Source organism: Lissotriton helveticus, chromosome 1_2 (genome assembly GCF_964261635.1).
Source record: "Lissotriton helveticus chromosome 1_2, aLisHel1.1, whole genome shotgun sequence".
Lineage (NCBI taxonomy): Eukaryota > Metazoa > Chordata > Amphibia > Caudata > Salamandridae > Lissotriton > Lissotriton helveticus.
The window spans coordinates 252,076,133-252,101,691 of record NC_136058.1 but is presented as its reverse complement, the minus strand read 5'-3'; the positions used below and the strand labels follow the sequence as shown (position 1 = coordinate 252,101,691).

Genomic DNA, 25,559 nt, shown 5'->3' with positions numbered 1-25,559 from the left:
CCTCCAAGACAGCCACATACTTTAGAGAGCTGAGGTGTGCCTGGATGATCCATCACTGTTAGGATAGGAGGGTGGAGTTGGGCACAGCCCTACTTACACTTGAATAGTCTGTGCCTTACCTCCACACAAAGAACTGCATACCCTGTGTAGTTAGCCCGGAGCCTGGGCAGGGAAGGCAAGAAGCCTGTGAATGTCACCTCTAGAAGCTTCTCCCACTTCAAACTAGGTATACATATTGGTCCTCAGATACCAACTCTTAAGTACACTTCTGGACTTGTGGAGACTCTCCCACGAAGAAGGACTGCTGAAGAGACTGACACTCTGCTGGACTACTGCCTTGCTAGACCGCTATGCTCTGCCATCCTGCCTTAGTCCGAGGGATTTAGACCCGAACTCAGGTCTCCAAGAGTGACTCCAAAGGCCAGTCTGCTGGCCTCCTGTTAAGAATCACAGTGACATAAGAGGCTCCCAACCACATGAGTCAACTCCCAGACCCAGCTGGAGCAAGCCTCTGACTCAAAGTGGTGCCCCCCATGTCCTAGACTCCTGGTGTGTCCTGAGAGGCTGAATTGGGGTATTTGGACTTATGGTGGCTGAGAACAGGCAAGTTTGCACCAAATCTTGAACTTGCACAGCCCACAAAAGCAAAGTTCTGTCAGCTTGACTTTGCGGTACAGCATCGACAGCTTGCAGAGTGTCGAAGCACTGGCCCGACTGTTCTTGAGAGCAACATGATCTTCATGCTACAGCAACACCCATCAGTGATACCAGGCCTGTACTTCACTATTCATAATGTTTCCCTGCTCCTTGCGACTTCCTCCACCATGAACAGTACTCTGCGCTGGACTGAGAAGGTAACTTTCCAGTAGGACCAACCTGATCCCTTGTATCTGACCCATGCTGCTACGCAGTCAGCCTGACGTTTGACTTTCTCCCAGTCTCGCAAGACCATATATCCCCGAGTGGCACCTTGGGCTTTTTGGCGCTATTTTCATTGAAATATTTTAAATTGCATATCTACAGGTCAACTGTTTGGATTTTTTGTTTTTGTTTCTTGTTTTATTAAAATCTACTCTATTTTAATAATTTGACATGAGATCTTTTTTGTTCAGTGATTTCATTTTATTACTATTTGAAGTGTAGCGTAAATACTTTACACATTGCCTGTAAATTAAGTCTGACTGTTCTGTGACAAGCTACCAGAGGGTTAAGCAGAGTTTATTTGTTGGTTGCGTGGGACTTCACCCTGACAAGGATTGTGGTTGCTGCTTGAGTAGGATTACATCGCCCTGAACCAGTAACCCAATTTCCTACACTGGGACTGGTGCAAGGCAGCACATTCATCTCAGCAATGAAGCAACCTCATCACTAAAAAATGCAGCTTTATCCTGCTTGCAGCTTTTGGCTGCAAAAGCAACGGCTTCAGAGGTGACTCAAAGATGTATCTAAGTTCGAAGGATGCTCTGAGGCCTCTGCCTTGAACTTTGACCTGCTAAAGGATTTTGACTTCCGTTTAAGAGTTTAAGTTTCAAGATCCAAGCCAACTGGACACCAGCTTTGTGTAGTCAACTCCTTCTTTATGGCAATTGGACCGAAATCACATTACTTTGCGGCTACTTTCCTGTGCAAAACATATTTTGTAGTGGGAAGAAAATCCCCAAAAAAGCACTTTGTACTGGGTTTTTTTCAGTTTTGGAGAACAAACTCAGTACAGGTGTTGATAAAAGTAATCCTTTAGCTCTAATCTCAGAATGAAGTCGAATCTATTTCAACGGTGACAAAAGAGAGGTGACCTAATTTAAACAGGGAGTAGCTATGGACCTGCCTGAAACTCTTCCAGAGAGCAGAAGGATTTGGCCATCTAAAATTTAGCGCTTCTGGGAATTTTTGCAATAAAGAGGAAGTGCTACAAAAATGGATAAGACTGACACTTTACCACCAACTCCTAAGAACGTTCTTGGATCGGCGGAGACAACACTTGACAAAGAAAGTCCTGCTGGAGGACAGAATAATCCTGACTTCTGCCCGGTGCCCAGGACTGAAACTTCTGACCTCCTGTTTGACTGCTCCAGGAACACAAAAAGCAGAAAGACTCCTGGCTCTACAAAAGCCCAGCGGCTACAAAATCCAGCTTTGTCCTGCTCACAGCTTTCGGCTTCAAAACCAACTGCTGTAGTGGGGACTCGATCATGACATATCTGAGTTTGAGGGACCCTTAGGGGCCTCTGCCTTGGACTTTGCTATGCTGAAGGATTTTGACTTCCAAGTCAGAGTTTAAGTTGTAAGGTGTAAACTGATTGGTACCAGCTTGGTGTAGCCAACACTATTGCAGTTTGTCTGAAATTGCTCCTAGGTCGTGGTCAACTAGGAACTGTTGTTTTTCAATGGTGCTTTACTTTTTCTACTTCCTTTTTGCATAACAATTTATAAACTCATATCCTTATTCATCTATTCATCTCCGTTTTTCTAAATTCATATGGGAATTGCAGAAAAGGAGAGAAGGCATTCGTGGGTTCATTACATTTCATATGCACTAAGAGTGGATAGTGTGTCATCTGGTGCTCTCCCTCATACGGGTTAAGCTGCCTAAAAAACAACTCTAACTCGGACAAAATAGAGGAGGCACTCAATGTGTAAGGGCCTAGTAAAACATTAATGAATTTCACTAACAATAATTCATTCAGTACATTTTTTCACAGCTTTGTTTCATATTAGTCCTTTTGGAGAGCAACTTAATGCAAGTGTTCCATCCTGGAGGATACATTGCCAGTCCTTGATATTTTTAAATCCTCTTTATTGTATCCAAATCTTTAAAATGCCAGGCCAGCCAGTGTGGATATTGTGTTGAATTCTTTACTTTAAAATTGATGCTACTCCTTATCTTTAAGAAATTCCCTGCTTCTTGTGCCATGGTCACCAGGGTCTGAGGAGAATGTCTCTGAAACTTGTGTTGAGACCGTGACAGTGAGTCCTGAATTAATAACCCTCTTTATGACCCATCCATGAAGCACGGCTATTCATATTGCACTACTAAGTGTTTGAGGTGCCTTAACTCGGATGTGCTATTGTGCACATGCTATGGAATCCTCATTCTCCCTGCTGTGATGAATGGCTGAAAGAGAATATATAGCCGGGCAACTATGGAAGATTGAGTTATGAAATATAAGAGTAAACCCCCTCTTTGAGAGGAAAGCAGGCTAATGTTAGCCAGCACAGTCTCTTTGTGGCCCATGCATGTACATGTGCTCCATGACCCATCCAAGTGGCGGGAACTTTCGAAATAACACGTTTTTTCCCCTCAGATCACATCAGTCTTGGGCATCTACTGATTGTTATTCACTGTTGACTGACTGAAAAATGTTTTGTGATACTTGCGCTGCTGTCTAGGGAGTCTCTTCTTCATGCAGCTCCCATTGTGATTTGTCGCTGCACGTTCTACATGCTCACATGCACATTTGTGAGTTACGCACTGCATGTTGTAGATGTGTTTGCTTATTGTTGTGAATCAGTGCGACTGTAGAATGGGCAGTAACCTTTGAATTGTCCCTATTTCAGCTATGGCCAGTTTGTTCTTTGAGAGGCATGTTCAAGTAAACACATTACTGCAGTGTATGCTCAGATGCATTATACAGTTTGAAGGGAATGAAATAAGGTAGTCTTTCTCACATAAAGGGAGTTATTTAATTCCTATCACATAACCTTTGTGGCCATTTAAATGTTCCATAATGACACCAGATTGTTTGATTTTTGACATCTTTTGTGACATGGGGACTGACGTTAAAGCCTTACCACTATAGTGTCTACTTATGCTCCACTAACATGGTGCTTCCCTGGTAGCCCCTGTGAACCAGGGCCTGTCCTGACACTATGAGAGGTCACCAAGCTTACATTTAAAAGTGACAAATATTAACAATCATTGCACCATCATTGCACTATAATGTTACTGAGTACAGGACCACAACGGTCTGGTGGGATGTGTACAACGTTATTTTGGTTTATAATACACATTACCTTACTATCAAACATATTTAATTTGGTCTCCGTATCCACAGTGGCTGTTGACCTATCTTGCTTGCACCCACCTACCTTGTTGAGTACAAAAGCGTGTGCAGTGCTTAATTTGTACAAAATCAAATGCAGGGGCTAAATGCTCGGGCTGACTCCAGCTCATGCCTCTATTTTCCCTACACATCCTACCTCTTCATCTCACTCCTGCAGCTTCTTTTTCTTCTTTGTTTTCTCTCTTTGTCACTGTTTTCCTGTCCTGTTTTTCCTGCTTCTTTCTCCATTCTTCTTTTTCTTGCTTGCTCTGGGACAAAGTCTGCATATTTCACTTAAGTGCTGATGCTCAAGATCTGCTACCATCAGCACAAATTAAGCCCTGATTGGGTGCAATTTTTATACTTACAAAGCGCGTGTCGTTTGGATAGAATCTAAAAACTGAAAAATCAGGTTGTCTCATTTCATTGTTGTAATGTCTTATAGCCAATCAACCAGTCTTAGAAAAATTGTGAGGATACAGATTATACATTTAGGAAATAAGGCAGGTCTGCCAAAAACACTCTGCTTTTCAGTCTTCAAAGACGTACGGCACATACGAGGAAGATAAGAGTTAAGAGATTTTACATGCATTGCCCAGGGCTGGCAAGTGCTGTGATAAAGTCATACTTTCCATTTGTACCACCGCAGGCTCTCCCAGGCTTTCTCAACAGCCTACCTGTTGTTTCCACTTGATGAGAATATCTGTGTAGTGCCAGTAAGGAAAGTGTCCACTGGTCACATAGATTTTGATATTGCAAGTGTGGCCTTTAGCATATTAAATTTTACAGGATGTTCGCTTTGAGGTTTTGATAACCATAACACATCTCATCAAAACCTAGATGACATCACCATTTTAAGAGCGAGTCGGACAGATGAGGCGCAGCCGCCTATCTGTGCCGGGGTGCATAACATTGACAAGCGAACCCTGGGCCCGATTTACAGAACTAACTTAAGACAAATTCCTAAACTTACTACTTTTGGTATTCACAGAAGTTAGGATTTTGTCTTAAGACAGACTTAACACAGACTTAAGACAGAATCCTAACTTAAGTCTGTCTTAAGTCCGTCTTAAGTCTGTCTTAAGACAAAATCCTAACTTCTGTGAATACCAAAAGTAGTAAGATTTTGTCTTAAGTTAGTTCTGTGAATCGGGCCCCCTATAATGGACCCAATGATCCTCACTTTACACCTCCTTAGGAAAGTAAAACAGCAGGAATCCTCGCTTTGTTGTCCTACCCTCCATTGGAATTCTACATGCGAGGACCCTTTCTGGAAACGTTGCAATCTCCCTCCTAAAATAATTCTCACAGACACTGGACTCTTGTTCTTCTGTCAATGCCTTAAACATGCTTTATAATCTACATCTTGAACCTGTAAGTGTTTTGAGCAGAACATCCCAGAACAGAGGAATCCAGCTGTCCACTCAGTTACGTTTGAACTACTGAGGGGACTTTGGGACTTATTGTGTGGCCTGTAAACTCCTCTCCTGCACACCTATTCTGAATAAACCAGAAAAAGATATATAGGAAAACTTTCTTTCCCTAATTTTCTTAACTTTGTGACATTTGCAGGAAAATGTTGACTTTTGCATGAAAAATCTCAACTTTTGACGACTTCTGAGTGAAAGGGGGGCATTGCTGCCAATCAGGAAAGATGTAGCCCCTTCGAGCAGGCAGTCACTTGCCCAACTTACACGATTTTCAACTCGTCATAGGTTGTTCCCTTAAAATCGTACATATGTGACTTTGATGTTGCATTTGTGTTCTTCTTGGTTTGGGCCTTTTGGTTGTTTTTATGCACCTTTTGTGTTTTTTTTCTCACATAACACATCACACATTTTCCTGGCAGCTTGCCTTACTGCTCACGCCAAAATAATGTGAAGGCAGCATGGGAATTCTATCACAGCTCAAATCAAGATTGTGACTTATTTGTCTTTACACCACTAGTCCTAGTCCTTTTACATATTTCACACTAAAATTATAGGCTTCTTAAAGCAAGTTCATTCTGGTGACTTTTGCATATTTATACAACTATTGCAAAGATGGCAGAGTGAAAGCAAGTAAGTTGAGGGCACCAAAACTCTTTGCAAAAGGTGCAATAGTATTTGTACCACATAGGTTGCCACGCTGTAACATGTGGGACAGAGTAGGCTCACTTTATCAGAGTTTCACACGGTCACACTATAAATGGAAATTTCCAAAGCATTGGTTTTATCCTGCCTAGTGTGGTCTGGCAGATATTGATAAGCCAATGGAACAACACACGCTTTTGTCTCAGATAATCATTAATTTTGCTGTTGACAGAAATCATGCGCACAGTTCGTGAGCATTTTATCTTTCTATCTGCAATTTTCTTGCATATTTATTCAAACAAATTTCACTAAAGGGAGGTTCTCTAAGTTTATTAACTACCTAATAGAGTAGAATATTTAGAGTAAAATATAATTAAATATTCCCATCGCCCAAAGAAAGGAAATATGTAGCACATGTAGAAAAGTTCTAAATAGTGTTATAATGAAATATACAGACTGTAAGAAACTGGGTTATTGATTGAGCTGGGTGAAACCCTACTTAAGCAACACCAAAGGATTACCTACCTGACGCCAACGGGCAGGAGCCGTGAGGGGAACGGCGGAAAGCTAAAGACGCCGGGAGGCAGCCCGGTCCAGCGGACTACACTCCCCAGCAGGCTCTGGGGCGGCAGCGCGCCCGTGATGCGCAGGGAGCGCCCGGAGGCGCCAGTAAAAGGCTGACCACCCCACTCGCCCCGCGAGTCGCGCGTTGGAGAAGCCCGGGACAAGGGCGGGGCCGTCTGTGGCAGTCAGGGGCTGACAGAGGCTGGGCTGGGCCTCCCCCCTTACATTTATTGGCACTGGTCCAAGACCCTGGAGTTAATCTGTGGGCCCCGAAGCCAGTATGTCTACCCGCTCTGGTAAGGCTTTGAGGGGCGGTGGAGAAAGTGCCTCAGGGGGGGCAATGATGATTGGCTCTATGGACAAATTCATTACCAGGGTGGCGGCTGTTATTGACAAGGAGATTGCAATATCGGAACGCCGCCTCTCACTAGACTTCCTCCCTTCTAAACGCTCTTCCCTGGGAGCTGTGGCACATGTCATGTCCCCAATTTCCTCCATCCCCCCCGCACCTCCGCTTGGGGTTTTTCCGGGGGAGCCACATATTGTAGCACTAGAGGCTGGAATAGACAGGACAGAAAGTTTGATATCTGTTTCCCTTCCTAGCAGTGCCTGCACTGTGGTAGCAGAGTCCCGCCCCGCTCATCCCATAGTCTGCTCTCCTGGCATTATGTCTCAATCCAGCTCCAATGTCCCTACACCCGATCCAAAACCACTGTCCCAGATCCGACCTATCCGGGTGCATAGGAAAAGGAAAGGGGGGACCAGCATTCGGAAGGGTTGTTACTCCACGCTATATAAGCGCCCTAGGTCTCAGCCCCAAAGGGGTCTTACACATCCAGACTCCGGAGGGCCTGAATCACCTGGGAACCCCAATTCCCTACAGACTGTAGCAGACACCCCGCAACCTCCCCCCTTGGTCCCAGCAATACTTGTCTCAGCTAACGAGGGCTTTCCACTTGAGCCCTTTGAGAAACTGGTAAAGTCTCTTCTGGTACCACTCATTGACCAAGTTAAAAGTCTGGGGGATAGGCTTGACCGATTTGAACAGGCTACCAGGGACAATTTCTTTTCCCTGAAAACCTTGTTTAAACTGCAGCCAAAGCCTAGCGAGGACAAAACAGATAGGAATGTTGGAAAAGGGGCCCTAGTGAGCCAACCTCCGGGAGATCAGTCGACACTGCCAGCTAAGTCACCAGCCACCGGGAATGCTTTTTCTCCAGCTTCCCAGGCCGGCGCGAGGCAGGCAAGGCCGAGTGTTTCCACTCATGCTGCTCAAGTGCATGCTACTCCTTCCCCAGTAGCGACAATTCCCGTGTTCAATCCCGCCCATAAGAAACAACAGAAGGGAGGGACTGGCTCAAACTCTCAATCCCCGGCTGCTCCACACGTTAATACTAGCGGAACAGCGATAATTTCTAAGGTTAAACCCACCACCCTTCCGCTCAAAAATCCCTCTCCAGTGGTCATCCCGCAGAAACCAACACGTAAGAGCCCCCCGGTCAACCTCCCCCCTGAGTGCCACCCGTATGTTGCTGTTCTTATTAAAGTTCCCCCTATAAAAGATACTCAGCAGGAAACTCACCAGGCGCTAAAGAACAAGGTCATCCACTGGTTGAAAAGCAACAGACCCCTCCCATTGGGGGTGGATGGCCTAATTCTTGGCGTACGTAGGGTGGGCTGGATCGGACACGGGAAAAAATCTTCAGAAGGTGACTGTGTGGTGGTTAATTTCCAAGACGCAAGAGTTGCCCACTCAATATGCCGCCAAGGGCGATCCACGGTCGGCACGGGTGTTGACGCAGTTGATCTAACATTCTTTTACCAGCGGACGACCCCGACTACCCCTTTCATCCATTCCGGGCCCCCCCCTCATAATAACAACGCCCATGGCCAATTTTTCCCAGGTAATACTGTAGCGCAGGCGTATACACGCCCCCTCCCACCGAATTGGGGCTTTTGGGGTTGCTGACTTCGTGGCGCTGCCAAGGAGACCTTGGTGACTAGGAGTCCCGGTGTCGTGTCCCCCTATTCTGCTAAAATCTATAGCCCTCCGCCCACATTAGAAGATCAGGTCATTGTCGAGACTTCAGGGGTACCAGGGGAGGTGAGGGTGCCACTTGACCCTTCAGTTGGCTTACCAGCTGTGGGTGCCGTAGATTTGTCTGCTCCCGTCGAGACCTGTAGCGTTGCGGCTGTGGCGGACCCAATCATTAGGGTTCTCAGCTGGAACGTAGCAGGCCTTGAGAGAAAGTTGGCACTGCCCAACTGGAACTCGCTTGTGGAGCAATACTCCATATGCTTGTTCCAGGAAACCTGGAGCAAGGGGCCTCTACACAAGGCAGGATACTCTACCCACTATTCACCAGCTGTCCACTCAGTAACTGGTAGGGGGCGCCCCTCTGGCGGCCTCCTCATCTGGGTGGCCTCTGAACTCAATTGCAGGGTGGTGGAGCGGGATACTAAATGCCCGGACCTTCTCAATATTTCCCTGAAAAACCCTCAGGGTCGAGTCATCCTAAACATCTTCAATATTTATGCCCGAGGTACGAAGGGGGGTAGAGAATCCCCAGTTATAGCTTGCCTGGAAGCCCTGCTTCGTTCGTCCCCACATAAGCATTGCACTCTGGTGGCAGGCGATTTTAATTGCACCTTCGAGCCCCTGGGCCCCGAAATTTCGCAAGATCAAGAGGCACATGATAATAGGTGGGGGATACCGTCCTTAGAACTTATCTCCATTAAAAAGTGGACAGAGGTGGCCCTTCAGATTAACTCCATCACCATGGAGTTTGGTCTGAGGGCAGCTAACGGCAGGACTGGTTCTGACAAAGCAGGAGCCCATACTTACAACAGGCCTGGACATTCGTCAAGAATTGATTATTTTCTTCTTGACGTAAATTTGTGGAGCATGGTTAATGACATGGTGATTTTACCTTCCGTGGAGAGTGATCACAATCTCCTCTCGCTCACATTGTCCCATAGGTGGCTATCTGGCACTGAGAGTAGAACTGCTTGCAATCCCACCCCGGATTCGACAGCAGTCTCCAACTGCGGTCGACGACTAAAGTGGGCAAAGCTGTTACTCTCAGAGGAGAAGACTAATGCCATAATGCAGCTTCTCACCGCAGCTTTAGATAACCTCGACACTTGCGAGGCTGGGTTGTTGAATGTGACTACCAGGTTCTGTGCCCTAACCCAGGCTATCAGTGACCTTTTTATAGTCCCAGTTAGTACCAACAGGAGGAATCCCCGTTTAAGGGCTAGACAGGGCTGGTTTAACCAGAAGTGTAAGGAGGCGAAGTTACTCCTTATTGAAGCAGTCAAATCTAAAATACCCATTAGGACCAGGGTGGCCAGAAGGCACTATTCCCTCTGCCAAAAAAACGCTAAGAAGGAGTGGGAGGACAACTACTGGCAGGACCTTTTGGCAGCCAGCCAAAGGAGAGATGCTAAAGGTTTTTGGGACTTGGTGGGAAACAGGAATCGTCCTGAGGATACCCTGAGGACCTGTAGCATTAATGCCCAGACATGGTTTACCCACTTTGAAACACTCTATTCCGCCATAGAAGGCCAGCTTAATGATCCCTTCATTCTTCCGCCATACACCCTTGATAGAGACCTGGACCTGTTTTCTGTACAGGATGTTACAAAGCAGATTAAAACCCTGGTGCCACTAAAAGCAGCTGGCCCGGACGGCCTCCCAGGAGATATTCTCCGAGCCTACTCAGAAGAATGGGGGGTACTGATCTCGGCCCTTCTTAATGCAATCATCAAGGGAGGTCCTGTCCCAGATTCCTGGAAAGGGGCCGTGGTAGTGCCTATTTTTAAAAAGGGTTGCAGGGACCTACCCGGGAACTATAGGCCCATAAGCCTAATAGACTCAAGTCAGAAACTGGCGGGGAAAGCTATTCTGGGGAGGATCTTACAATGGGTGGATGACAACCACATTCTGTCTGACATGCAAGCCGGGTTTCGCTCAGGAAACGGAACTATAGAACAAGTGTTCAGGCTCATGGTATTGTACTGGAAGGTGGTGGAGCTAGGCAAAGGCAGTCTTTACCTGGCCTTTATAGATCTAAAGACTGCCTTTGACCTGGTTCCGAGGGAGGAACTCTGGAGGGTGTTGCACGGCCTAGGGATGCCCCCGTACATTCTAAACCTGCTTATTAAATTGCATAATGCCACCTATGCCCAGGTTAGATGGGGCCTAAATGGGGAAAAGACCGAAAAGATCAGGGTCGAGAGGGGAGTGCGGCAGGGCTGTGTTTTGGCTCCCACCCTATTTTCCCTCTACATCAATGGGGTGGTAGAGCACCTGCTCGGCGAACCAGCAGACGCCCCCACCTTGGGAGGCGTAAAAATTCCAACATTGCTGTTCGCCGATGACACCCTCCTCATTTCAAAAACCCCCCAAGGACTCCAGAAACTCCTGAATCGCTTCCAGCACTTTTGCACCATCAGAGGACTGGTCATTAATGTGGACAAGACCAAGTATTTAGTCATGCACCCTCCTCGCAAGCTTGGCCGTCCCCCTGCTCTGAATTCAACCCCCCTTGAAAGAGTGGCAGAATTTGACTACCTGGGAATCCGTTTAAGTGATTCGATGAACTGGTCTGCCCACATCAATAAAATGATAATCAGCCATAAAAGGGTGGGGGGGGGGCCCTTCTCAAGGAGTACAGCAACTCAGCCAAACATTGTGTTGCTCCATTAATTGACATCTATAAAGCCCGAGCTGTTTCCGCGTCACTTTACGGAGCTGAACTGTGGGGCCAAGGCAAATTGGAATCTCTGAGCAAGGCCGAGAACAAATTCATTAAAGATCTCCTTGCTATCCCGATGAGCACCCCGACAGTCCCGGTGCTAATGGATGTAGGCTGCAAAGCAATTGGGGATCAGGCACGCCTTCGCCCTCTCCTGCTTTGGGCTCGCCTGTGGAGGGTTCCGGAGTTAAAACCCTATGCTGACGGATTAGCAGAGGTGATGTGCTCTGTTGGTTGGCGGAAGATCAAATGGCTCAGGGACATTAATCAACTTCTAGGGGATCTAGGTTTGGAATCCTGTTGGCTTAGCCACTCCGCCCCCGCAAAGGACTCTTTAAAAAAACTATATTGGGAATGGGTCTCCACGAAGCGCACCAGCAACCAGCAGCACTGCAATGCCACCGCAGCTTTTTTGCTAATAAAAGATGTTGTTGCCTTTGAGCCCTACATGGACTTAATCACCATCGCCATGGACCGGTCTTTGTACATTAAATTCCGATTAGGAACTCTACCCCTTGCTGACCTTTGCTCCAGGTGGAATAAGTCTCAGTCAGCATCACGTTATTGTGCCCTATGCTCCGATAAACCAGAGACTGTGACACATCTTCTATTCGAATGTCCGGATTATGTGCGCCCCAGATCTCGATGGCTCAAACCAATTTGCAGAGAACTGGGCACCCGCCAGCATACGGTCGCCCTCCGGATTTTATTAACCAACACAGCCCCCACTATTGTTTGTGCTGTTTCCAAGTTTTTAAAATGGGCGTGGTTGATTCGACTAAAAAGACTGTCCGTATCAATTTAATTTTGTCTTAGATAATTTATTCTAATCAATTGTGCTTTTATTCCTCTTATTCTTAATGTACAGTCACATTTTCGATATGCTGTTTTACTTTCCTATTTTTCTGTAATGCTTTTATGATACATGCATATCGAAATAAAGCAATCAACAACAACTTAAGCAACAATCACAATACTTGTCAGGGTGGACCACAAAAGTTACAAAATTAATCTGTGCTTAACCCGCTGGTATGTTGGTAGAAAGTAATTATGCAACTGTAATTAAACCTATTTAGAAAAATAGGATCAATCAATTGGGGGAATTGTATGCATGCTACTCTCCCATGAGGGTCTGAAGGCGCTGGGGGGTGGGGGTTGGGGTATGCAGCTCCGTTCAGCCGAAGAGCCAGGTCTTGAGGGTCTTCCTGAAGGTGTTCAGGGAGCTGGCGCGTGTGATGTCTACCGGTAGTTCATTCCAGGTCTTGGGTGCGATGTGAGAGAACGATCTCCCACCTGATCTGGCTCTGTGGATCTGCGGTGTTTCGGCCAGTGCGAGGTTGGATGATTTCAGGTTTCTTTTGGGTACATGGTAATTTATTCTGTCATTGAGTTATTTGGGTCCGTTGTTGTGCAGGCACTTGTAGGCATGAGTGAGGATTTTGAAGGTGACTCTCTTCTCTCACAGAGAGCCAGTTGAGTCGTCATAGGTGTTGGCTGATGTGCTCGTGCCGGGGGATACCGAGGACAAGTCTGGCAGTGGTGTTCTGTAGCGTTTGCGGAATAGGGATTTGTTGATGCCTGCGTAGAGTGCGTTGCCATAATCGAGTTTGCTGGTGATGAGTGCGTGGGTGACTGTTTTCCTTGATTCTGGGGGATCCAGGTCTTTCGGAGAATGCAGAGGGTGTTGAAGAAGCTGGAGGTGAAGGCGTTGACCTGTCGGTTCATGGTGAGTGATGAGTCGAGTATGATGTCGAGGTTCTTGGCATGGTCTGAGGGGGTAGGTGGGCTATCGGGGGCAGTGGGGCCCCAGGTGTTGTCCCATGCTGATGGTGTTGGTCCAAGCACGAGGACTTCTGTTTTCTTGGCGTTGAGTTTTAGGCAGCTGTTGGTCATCCAGACTGCCTCTTCTTGCATTCCTCTCTGGAAGTTGAGTTTGATGGTGGTGGGGTCTTAGGTGAGGGAGAGGAGGAGCTGGGTGTCGTCGGCGTAAGATACAATGTTGAGGCCGTGTTGTCGGACGATATCTGCGAGGGGGGCCATGTAGATGTTGAAGAGGGTAGGGCTTAGGGATGACTCCTCTTGTATTCCGTAGGTGATGTTGGTGGGGGCAGGGAGGAAGAGCGGTAGTGTGATCCTTTGGCTTCTTATGGTGAGGAATGAGCGGATCCAGTCTAGGGCAGTTCCTTGTATGCTGGCCTCGTGTAGCTTGGTGATTAGTGTGCGATGAGAGACGTTGTCAAAGACTGCAGACAGGTTCGAGGAGGATGAGGGTGGCGGAGTGGCCCTGGGCCAGGAGGGTGTGGATGTCAATACATTTAATTAAAGGAAGCAATACTCAAATGACAAAAATTATTAGAACCAGAAATATTAAATTTCGAAATTTCAGGTAGATATAGATGCTAAAAGCACAACGCTGTTTGTACTAGAATGGGGGAAAGTTACAAGTTCAGGCTGACCATAATGGAACGCAGGCTGGATACAGGGACCAGGTTAGTCCCACTGCAAAAGTTACCTTCTCAAAGTCCGGCACAAGCAGTCAAGTTCTCAGTGAAAGGAGGCCCCGAGGAGCATGGAGAGCTTCGCGGATGGTCATTGCTGTAGCATAAAGAGATGGGTAGGGCATTCGTGATGGTTGTTGCTGGAGCTTACCATAGGCAGTCACTGTGGGGTGTTGTTGCTGTAGTGCGAAATGCAGATCTCGCATTACAGGTTGTTGCTGGTGGTTGCTGAAGAGTGAAGAGTCCGGTTCACCGAAGCTGTATCTTGGCAATTGTCACAGACAGGCAGATATCAGCATTAACTGGCCCATTTGTGGTCACAAAAAGCCCAAACTTTCTGGAGGAGTTCACTCTGCTGCCAGTCAAGGGTCCAGGTCCTGGGGAGGCAGCTCCTGGAGATCAGGGACTCATTCTAGCAGAGGCCAGTAGGGCTCAGGCAAGTCCAGTTGCAGGCCTAAGTAAGACCAGTTGCAGCAGGTCAGCTTGGCAGTTACAGGGAGGTCTCTAGAACCTGTTGTGTCATTGTAACTAAGAACAGGAGGTCAGCCAAGTGAGCCTTGTAGTCACTCAGGTTAGCTTGATGTTATGGTAGCAGGCCCAGTCTTTCTTTTCAGAGAGCAGGGCAGGCTTCAATTAGCAGGGCAGTCCTCTGGGAACAGGCAGGCCTCAAGCAGCAGGGCAGTAATGTAATGTAATTGTTACTTATAAAGCTCACTGTAACCCAGCGGGTATCCTGGCGCTAAAGAGACGTGGTAACCTAGCAGCATCTGGACTAGATGGAGACCATAGTACAGTAAAAACAGAAGAAAAGGATGTTATGCTCTGGGATAGAGCCAGGTCTTTAATTTCTTTCTGAACTGCAGCAGGTCTTCCATCTGGCGTAGGTCCGAGGGGAGATGATTCCAGAGCTGTGCAGCCGCAACGATAAAATCATGGCTCCCAGTCTACCTCCTTTGGTCCTGGGAACTTTTACCCAGTTAGCGGAAGACAAGCGGAGGTTATGAGTGGGAACATACCAACCAAATTTGTATTGCAACGGTTTGGGCCCTGCATCATGCAGTGCCTTAAATACAATGCAGAGTGATTTAAATTGAATTCTCTGCAGTATTGGTAACCAATGGAGCTCTGCGAGGTCCTGGGACCCAGAGGCCCCTTGAGGCTTATTCAGAGCCATCTTGGCCGCCACGGTCTGAATTCTCTGTAATCTGTCAATTAGATACATGGAGGACTCCAGCAGTAAAGCATTGCAGTAGTCCAGCCTGCTCATGATGACACTCCTCACCACTATTGCACGTGCCTGTGTCGGAAGTATTGAGAGAATCTTCCGGAGTACCCTGATTAGAGCAAAACTGCTCCCAACAGCCTTGCTGACTTGATTTTCCAGGGTCAACTTCTCATTGAACCAGATTCCCAAATTGCGAACTGTTTCAGAGGGTACCAATGGTGTGTCAGAAGGGAAGGGCCAGAAGTCGGTAGGAAGGGGGTATGGCACTTTCCCACCAGCACAGCAGAGAATCTCAGTCTTATCTGCATTGAATTGCAGAGAGTTGTTTCTCAGCCAATGTGCCACGTCCTGCATGCAGGCATGGAAATTGCCTAAAGCTGTTGACTGGTCCCCCTTCAGGGATAGAATAAGCTGAGTATCATCAGCTGATTGCAGATCCCTGAGGGACCCTGTGTCGAATCTCAGAGAACTGTGACTGAAAGGTTGTAGAGCTACTGCCTGACCTCAGCTGGACAGATAGGATTGAAGCCACTTCAAAGCCCCACCCACCACCCCAGCTTCCTCCAACCGTGCCAGTAGAACCTTATGGTTGACTGTGTCGAATGCGGCAGACAGGTCCAGCAGGATCAATGTAGCTGATTGTCCCCTATCTGCCCGCATGCAAAGATTGTCCAACACAATCACCAATGCAGTCTACCTGCCATGTTCCGGGCGGAAGCCGAATTGCAGGTCCTCCAGTTTATTATTAACCTCCAGGAACTGGGAGAGCACCTTGCTGACCTGACGCTCAATGATCTTTACTGGGTATGGTAGGAGAGATATTGGCCTATAGATTTTAAGGCACGCTGGGTCAAGTGATGGTTTCTTCAGAAGTGGAGATACAACTGCCTGTTTCCAGCAGGATAGTACCGACCCACTACACAGAGATTGACTACACAGACGTTTCAGGGGTGGAAAAAGTTCATCACCCAGCTCTTTCCAAACCTTATGTGGAAGAGGGTCCAAGGGTGTCCCTGATGAGACACCTAGAGCTGTAATAATGACGTCCTCCTCAGAAGGGATAGTGAAGTGATCTAAAAGGGTCCTCTAGTCCAGTGGTTTGTGCACCCTTCACAGATTTCATGCAGGTCTGATCGTAGCCCATTAACCCTGGCATCAGTGCTGACCACTTCCAGCCCATAGACAATTTTACAGATCTTATCTTCAAAGAAGGTAGACAATCTATCACAAATTTCTTGTGTTGGAGGGATCTTATTTTTTGTACATTCAGGGCTGGGGATATCATTTACAACTTTATAAATACTCTTTGTGCTGTTTGGAGCCTTCAAGATCATATCAGTGAAATATTCGGCTTTAGGAGAGGCAATTTTTTTCTTATAGCTTTGAATTTTCTCCTTCCAAGCGACCTTGTCCCTATCTAAATACCCCCTACTCCACCTCCGTTCTGCCTGTCTACATCCCAGTTTTAGATTTTGCAGTTTATCACTGTAACATGGAGCAGAAGGTTTGCCTATCTTTTCCAACATTTTTAAAGGGATAATCTGATCGAGTGTGCCAATAATGTGTAGACAGAAAGCCGCATAGTTATCCTCCACCTGTTTTTCCGGGTCAAAGGACCCTTCCAGGTGGAATACCGGGCAAACTATTGCCTTCCTCAGCAGACCTTTCCAATCCCTACTTAAAAAGCTCTTAGCCACCCTCGTGGCAGGACTGTTCTGCCTGGGATTGTACACACCAAATGTGACCAAGTAGTGGTCGAACCAGCCCACTGGCAAGATATTCCCACTTCCAGGGAGTCTATGCTGGCGAAGATCAAATCCAGTATGTGACCCCCTTGTGTGTGGGCTCTTTGATCCATTGTATCAGCTCCAAGTCTGCACAGGATTCTAGGGAACAAGGTCTTCAAGGGAACAAGGCAGTCCTTCTTCTGTAATGTCCACGAGTGTACTGATGAGTGGCTCAGGAGGTCCAATATTTATACCTGGTGCAGCATCTGAAGTAGGCGGATTCCCTATATTATCCCCCTTCTGGTCCTGGAAAGTTTTTCCCTTCCACAGCCAAGGCTCCAAGAAGTCTGGTTGGACAAAAGGCTAGTGTTGGGTTTGTTTGTGTGTGCTGGGAGCAAGCCCTTTGAAGTGTAAATGGGGCACGGAACAGCTCTGCCCCCAGTAAACCTGGCAGAATTGCCCAACCTGCCAATAATTGGCCTCCTTTTCTCTCACTGTCTGGGAGGAATGCATAAACCCCAGCAGCAGAGCCATTCGCAGGCATGTGATTTGGGGCACTGGCAGCAGGCACCAAATGGTTAGAATGAGAAGAGGTTGACTTTATAAAAGGGGCACTGAGACACCATTTGGCCACCAACTTTATAAAAGGGGTATTTTTCTGAATTGACACTTAAATTCTAATTTTACCATTAAACCATTAAAGAGGATTTTTTAATTACAATTCACTTGTCCAAAATTGACATCCCTATTTGCTCCACTAGGTTCCACTGGGCTCTGGGTACATGTAGTACCAAATAGTAGGGGCTTACGAGTAAATTAAATATGCCAGTTAGTTGCTGGCCACTTTGACCATAATTTAGGGAAAGTGCCCAAGTACCTTAGCACTGGTTAGCAGTGGTAAAGTGCACAGAGTTCTAATGCTAACGAAAACAAATTCAGAAAACAGGTGGGGTGAAGGCAACATGTTTGGGGTGACCCTGCATATAGAGCAAAGTCCAACATAGACAAATATCCACTAATATCATTGCCAAATAACAAAATAAAAGCAAAACGCAAACAATTGCATTCCCTACTGTACCTCATAACACAGAAATGTAGGCCATGATATTCAGTCTCAATGCTGCATCAGTCTACATTGTCTCCGAATTTTGAAGCATTCTTTGCTTTATAAAAGGGTTTAAGACAATCACAAATTCCCACATCCAACTTTTATTGAAATTTTGTAATCTTTGTATCTTGAGTATTGGATTCAATAGCCTCTATTCTGGCTCACCTCACAAGTTTGAGGTTTGTCTCTTAATGATTCTCCTGGAAGGCATTACTCACATAGATTGTTTTGATTCAGATAATTGTACATTTACTAATACAACAGTAGTTCCCTTTCTTGATGAAAGAGGATCTGTGCCAATCTTCACTTTGCAAACTTTCCATACTAATGGGATCTGCGAATCTGTTGAGTATAAATAATTTCTTTTCCATAATACATTTACAATTTGTTTTCTTAGTTGAATATATACATTTTTTGCTCCGCTGCAATCAGCATCTATGTTTTGCTAATGTTTATTGTGGCAGGTATATTTATCCATTTGTGATAATACAATATTGTTCCTTGTGAGAAAGTGCCATTTTTTGTGCTGTCACCCCTATTTGTTTTGGACTGATGTTGCTGTTTTTTTTACTCGGTGCACCGCAACACTGCTGTCAATGCCTCAGTGCTCTGACCCCTCAAACATGGTTAACTTGGCTAACTCCTAATGGACTTGTTTAACCTTTTGTCAAATGTCACCTGTGGACTCCAGCACTTGTTGTGCCATCCACTAGTGTGATAAGGTAATCATGGGTTCTGGTCTACCACCGTAACCTTACTTGACTGCTTCAGTTCAAGCCAGCAGCCCTACCTGTCAAAATGACCATTTTAACCCAGAAAACCCTTTCAATTAAATATTAATACCACCCTTATGTTAGCCAAGTAGTCCACAAGGTACCATTTCGAAATGGGGCATGTAGAAATTTAACATCACCATGTCCCTACATTGACAAACCCCTAAAAGCTCCTTTCACTGTAGAAAGCCTGGCTGTCCTTTTTAAAAAAGTACAGAATAAAATAGAAATTCTGCTATCTTGAGTTGGGACCAGATAGATGAATAATTATTCTTTTTAACTTTAATTCAAAATCCAATTCAACAGCGAAATTGAATTTATAAAAACTATTTAGGGAAAGATATTTTTAGAAATGTACCTTTTTCCTACTTAAAGCTCCTTGAAGCTAATTTACATTAGCTCTCCAGTAGCTATCCAGCACATACTTCACCTTAATGTAGTGTGAAAACTGAGCAGTGACAATGGCCTCAGCGTGGGTTGGTGGTTTCTCTCCATCTGCAGGAGGACCAGCTGGGATGAGGTCGGGAGCTTAATTAACTTCAAAGGGGGCTGCCCTGTTCCCAGTAAAAGTCAGGTGACTCTGCAAAGGATGAACATTTGTCCCCCTAGTCAGTCTGGAAACAAACCCAGTGAGAGTAGAGGTACCAAGAACTTGTTATGGATGACCACAGGGGAGGGAAGAGCTTATTGGCCACACCTCTGGGTAGGTACATAGGCTCTGCACTAGGGAAAAGAAGAGTTTTCTATCTTAGAGTTTGGAAAACAGGTGTACCGTGGAATTGTTTGCAGTAGGGCAAACAGGGCATGCCATAGAGGTGTGCAGGGCTGTCCCTGGGAGCCTTTAAACCATTGGCTAGGGATTGTCCATCATTCCCTTGTATGAATTGCTGGTGCCAAACATAAAGGTGTCTCCCTAAGGGAACAACCTAAAACACTGTCATGATCCGTGCAATAAAAGATGGGCTAAAAGATGGGTTACAACCAGTGTTTGAGATCTGTGAGGAGACCTAAAGGGCTGAACCTGCTCCCACTTATGCACTGGACAAAGAACTCCAAAGTTTAGTTGCCTGATCTACGGTGCACTACATGGGAACAAGGAGCTGCAAGTGGCCTTTTCCAGAAGTTTTCACCTGACTACTGTTAACTGGATCTGGATTTGAACTGGACCATGCTAGTGGCCTCTACTGGATTGAGTCTTGACGCCATGGTGCTGTTCCTGCGGCCCTGGAACTCTTGCTGTGTATAGCTGAATATATCCTAACACGTCTGAAAAGTTGAACTTCCAGAACCCTGGAGGACTGCAGCCAGCCAGATTGGGACCAACTGCCCAAATCCACTCTCATTGTGACTTTCCAGGGCTAAAGAAACAGATTTCATCTGCATGGAGCTTATTTGCAGCCGAAAATCCATTTACCAGGCCCTCAGTGAGAAGGTAATTGTCCTTCTGAGACTCATCTGAGTGAAGCTGCAACCTATTCACATGAAGGATTCCTAGTTCCAAAAAAGAGACTGTTAAAATATAGAAATCTTGACAGGGCAAAGGTGTGAAGAGTGTCTTGCAAATGAGAAGACTTCACTGTACACAACATTTGAATTTTCACACTCTAAGTTTTTTCCTCCCAAAGCAACGAGTTCAGCCTGGTCTTGTCGAATGGCTATCAAACCTTGTGGAACTCTTTGCATATACAGCCTGCATTTTGCCCCGCTGGAAGATTTATACTTCCATTTCAGATACTAAGTTCTAAGGCGAAATCTCTGACCGGGATCAAACTACAAGGTGTATCTGATCCACGCTCCATCGCGGTTGGCCGAAATCACACCATGGTCCCATTCAGCTGTGACCATAGACTAACAGTATGTTCATTTTTTCTTGGCTCGTTTTCACTTACATCTTTAAAAATTCATATCTCCAGTTCACCTTATTAGAATGTTGTTGTGTTAGTGCCATTTTGCTTATTTAATTTTTTGCTTCTTTTATAGATCGGAGTGGCTTTTTGTTTATTTGTTGTCTTTTACTTTTTAACTGTTTTTGTACTTCTATTGGCTTCACACATTTTCTTCAAGTTAAGTATGTCTGCTCTGTGCCATAGCTAATAGAGGTTGAGCTTTGGTTTAGAATACTGAAACCTTTCACTGGATTCAATCAGTTAGTGAATGCATTACTTGTTATGGACTACCATCCACCCCAATTAATAATTCAGGGCCCGATTCACAGAACTAACTTAAGACAAAATCCTAAACTTACTACCATTTTGGTATTCACAGAAGGCACTTACTCATTTTGGTATTCACAGAAGGCACTTACTCATTTCGGTATTCACAGAAGTTAGGACTCCTAACTTTAGGACTCCTAAATGCCTTCTATGAATACCGAAAGTCTTAAAATTAGGATTTTTCTCAATTTAGTAGTAGTAAAGTTAGGATTCCTAACTTTAGGAGTCCTAAATGCCTTCTGTGAATACCGAAATCCTTAAAATTAGTATTTTTCTCAATTTAGTAGTAGTAAAGTTAAGACTCCTAACTTTAGGACTCCTAAATGCCTTCTGTGAATACCGAAAGTCTTAAAATTAGGATTTTTCTCAACTTTACTACTACTAAACTGAGAAAAATCCTAATTTTAAGACTTTCGGTATTCACAGAAGTCATTTAGGAGTCCTAAAGTTAGGACTCCTAACTTCTGTGAATACCGAAATGAGTAAGTGTCTTCTATGCATACCCAAATGAGTAACAGCCTGATTCATCAAGCTGATTTGCGCTCGCAAAGGGCCAGATTCTGAGAATCTGGCCCTTTGCGAGTGCGATTTTTGCATTTGGGATTCATCATCCCAAATGCAAAAATCACTATTACCGAAATCGCATATTTGCGAGGAATTGGATTTAAGGAATCTCTAATAGAGATTCCTTAAATGCAATTCATCAACCAATTAGAAATAGCGAAATCGCAATATTTGGTCTCAATTTACCACCAAGTCTGACTTGGTGGTAAATTGCGAAAATAGTGTAAAAAGCACTTTAGTGCATTTTTTTCTTTTGCATGTTACACACACACATGTCCTTTGGACATGTGTGTGCGCAACACCTGTTCAAATGTGCATTTAAGGGGTGCTACAGGGTGTCCTTTGGACACCACTGGCACCCTTAAAATCGCTATCTTATTTGCGAGTAGCAAATTGCTACTCGCAAATAAGGGATACTCCCCATTCATTCCTATGGGCCTTTTGGCCCATAGGAATGAATGGGGAGTTATTCCTTATTTTCGAGTAGCAAATTGTTACTCGCAAATAAGGAATGAGTAGGAATCGCTATTTATTTAGCAATTCCTACATGAATACCGTTTTGCGAGTCCTCAATAGCGATTCGCTATGAATCGCTATTAGGGGCTCGCAAAACGGCCCGTTGATGAATCAGGCTGTAAGTGCCTTCTGTGAATACAAAAATGGTAGTAAGTTTAGGATTTTGTCTTAAGTTAGTTCTGTGAATCAGTCCCTCAGTGTGTTACATTCCCTGATTCATAGCACTAAGTCATAGCGAGCCATTGGTGAATACTTGCTGCTCTCCATTGTCTGGAATGAGATGTCCGGATTTATAAACCAGCAACATATTTGAAAAATGCTCAGTTTGTAGGTGTACACAACATCGCCAACAGTAGAGCCGTCACTTGGAACATGAGGTTACACTTGAAAAGGTCTCAAAATGCCCACACAATTAAGTTGTGTAAATTGTGTCTTCCTATCACACAAAAGAAGCTAGAATATTCTTTGACGTAAGAGAACATTCTGGAATTAGAAAGTCTGCGTTCTGTGAGCCTTGATGCTTCACACACAGTCCTCATCTTAACCTATGACCCATACCCTTTTAAGTTCAGGGTTCATAAACATATCACTTTGCTTGGTCAGTCAGTATCAGAACTCAATTTGTTGCTAATAGATTAATAGTCATTCACGCTAAGATTGTGGCTCCTTGGCTCACTTGCAGCTTGTATAGACCGGGCAGCAGAGCTAACTGGCTCTTCTACTTTAGGACTCAGAGTTACCTGGTGCAATATTACATAATAGGCGCATTTTGTGACTACACTGCTGTGCATCATCTCTTGAGTGTACCTGGAACAGACCAGGACAGTGTGAAGAAAGTGCACTCTCTCCAGTTTGACATAATATCTGACAGTGAGCATCTGCGCTACAGAGTGTGGCAGTGAAATCATTTGAACCTGTGCCTCTTTCTTTCACTGCTAGGTGGCCCAGAATCATTTTAAGAAGGAAAAGTATGTGAGGTAGGAGTGGATACCCCTAAAGAGGGATGCCTGGTGTGCCTCTGGCACCTCGTTGCCCTCGGGTGCCGCCTCCTATGTGGCACACCGGTACTGCTCAATCCCGACCATTTCTTTGTCCTTTTGCTGCATCTGTATTAAGACAATAGAACAATGGCAAAGGTAGATCCTAAGCAAATGAAGTAATGCCCACTCCTGTTCCATAATGCAGAGGGAGTCGGAATAGGGTGCACTTTCCCTGTCTGCGGCACGGCGCACCTTAAAACAGGTGCACTGGGCACACACAGGGAAAGTGCACCCTATTACATTAAATGTGCTGCCCCCAGGGCAGGCGCAAACTCGTGCTGACCTGCGGGCAGTGTATTCAAGTGAAAAACGGAGTGGCTGTCCTCCATGTTTCACTGTGCAGACAGCAACTCACCTGAACTTTTAAGGGGAATTAGAGATCCCCTAGGAGACGGGTGCAGTGAGTGACTGCACCTGCCTGCAAAGGGATGTCTGGGGGTCCACGGGACCCCCTTTCCCTTCTCCAGAGGGCTGCCTTCAGGGGACGCACTGACAGTACGCCTCCTGATAGCTTATTTGCCTCTGCGCCCTCATCTATAGTATGGTGCATAGGCAAAGTGATTCCCTCATTTGCATGGGGCCACGCCCCCATGCAAATGAGGGAACGCCCTCTGGTGATAGCACTGACACTATATATGTGCCAGCACTATCTGTATTACAGAAGGGGCTGCCAGAAGGTTCTGTGGCCCCTTCTGTGATACCAAAGTGCCCTGGGGGTTCATAAAGTAATAGGATCCCAGGTGTCCAAGGCCCCTCTATAATACTAAAATACTGTGAGGGGCACAACACGTGGGCGCATACAACTGCTACAGCCCTGGGGCACTTTCTGTATGACCTTTGGTCTCAAAGAAAGGCTGCCCCAAACCCACAATAATGGAAGCACGAGGCTGCTACCATGGTGGCAGAGTAAGGAGAGTGGCTGATCAGCCTTGCATGCAAACAGCCCGTGGGCAATTAAAACAGGTCTTCAGTTTCAAAGGGAGGTGAGTTAACCCTAAGGATGCTCAAGGTGATGTTGCTCCATTTAGCATTACATTGAAAAAATGTATTTATTTACAGTGGGAGGTTATCTCCCTTTTAGGACTCCATTCAGTCTGTTTTTTCCAATGATTCTAACACGAGGGCCAGAACCTCTGGCAGGCCCTCAGCCTGGCAATGCGCCATGGCTGCTCTATCAGCTCTGATGAAATCTGCAATTGCTCAATACCAAATTACTGGAGAAACTTCCAAAAAGTGCTCGAGAAATGAAGGTATTTTTCCAGCCAACGCAGTATCTATCTTGATGTTGCAGAGGCTGTAGACATTGTATATCCTTTCTCCTTCCAAACGTAGGTGTAGTTATAGCTTTTAAAAGTCCCATTTGAAGGGCAGTGGCTTTTAGAAATAGTTTTGAAGCGTTGCACACTTACTGATAACATTTCTGAGGGGATAGCATTCTCAGGATGGTTTTGAGGCTTCGTGCTGGTTTCCTCAGATAGGCTCACACCACAAAGTCATGGTGTGACATGTTGTAACGCAGAAAAAATTTCGCTAAAGATCCATGTAAGATTCCTTGTCATTCTGTATAAAAACACTCCTTCGTGTGCAGCACGTCTGGCCTGAATTGGCAAGCCCTCATTTATGTCCCCAGCCATGGATGTACTCTAGTGTGAGTGTGCACTCACAAATGAAACATGAAGATGTGGGCAGAGACCTACAAAGGGGTATATAATGCAAACCTATTGAGAGTCACAGAAAAGACAGGGGTATCTGCCACACACAGTCCATCTGTAGATAGTAAACACTTTGTCGCAACCTGAAAACAGCTTCCACCGATATTAAACACGGCTGAGCCTTTGGCTTTAGACATGAATGCCAAAATAAGGGTCTCTTACCCATTGGTACCCTTTGTTCTGCCCTTTCTGCTGTTAGTCACGAAACCCGAAGCCGATACAGAAGGTAAATGTGTTTTTAATAACCATGTCTACATATTGCAGGTTTTTACTAATTATTTAGTGTCTTTATCATCAAATAGAAAGCAGCCGAGGCAGGAGAAGCAAAAATACAGTGGAAAAGTTTCTATAAAGTTTTGCTACAATTGTTGTTTGCATGAGTTTGACATTTCAAATGCTTGTTTTCCAGGCTCTACAAGTGCAGAAGGAGGTGAACTGTTTGACGGATTTTCTCCCAGATTGCGAGACTCTGCTCCAAGAAGTGAAAAAACAGAAAAACAAAGGACTTTTGTACTGTGTCCCCATCAGTCTCAAGGATGATGTGGGCTATAAGGTAAGCAAGTAAGGCTTCCTTCATACAGGGGTCCATAAACACCATCATGACACCTTGCACTCATTATAGTCCTAGTACTCGTAGTATTTGCTGCTTATATCTCCATAAAGCTGTAAGCAGCAATCGATACATAAAATCGATGGGAGCAATTCACATTGGGCCCGATTCACAGAATGAATTTAAGACTAAATCCT

General features: G+C 45.5%; 1 protein-coding gene across 3 annotated transcripts in view; it reads left to right on the top strand.

Annotated features, from left to right (window-relative positions):
• The window catches only part of LOC144800563 (vitamin D3 hydroxylase-associated protein-like), a 345,205-nt gene that overhangs the window by 126,216 nt on the left and 193,430 nt on the right, over positions 1-25,559 (top strand). For all 3 annotated transcript variants that reach the window (XM_078671690.1, XM_078671691.1, XM_078671689.1), the window contains exon 3: positions 25,222-25,365. In XM_078671690.1, coding sequence (XP_078527816.1) covers positions 25,222-25,365 — 144 coding nt within the window. The remainder of the gene's footprint in view (positions 1-25,221; positions 25,366-25,559) is intronic.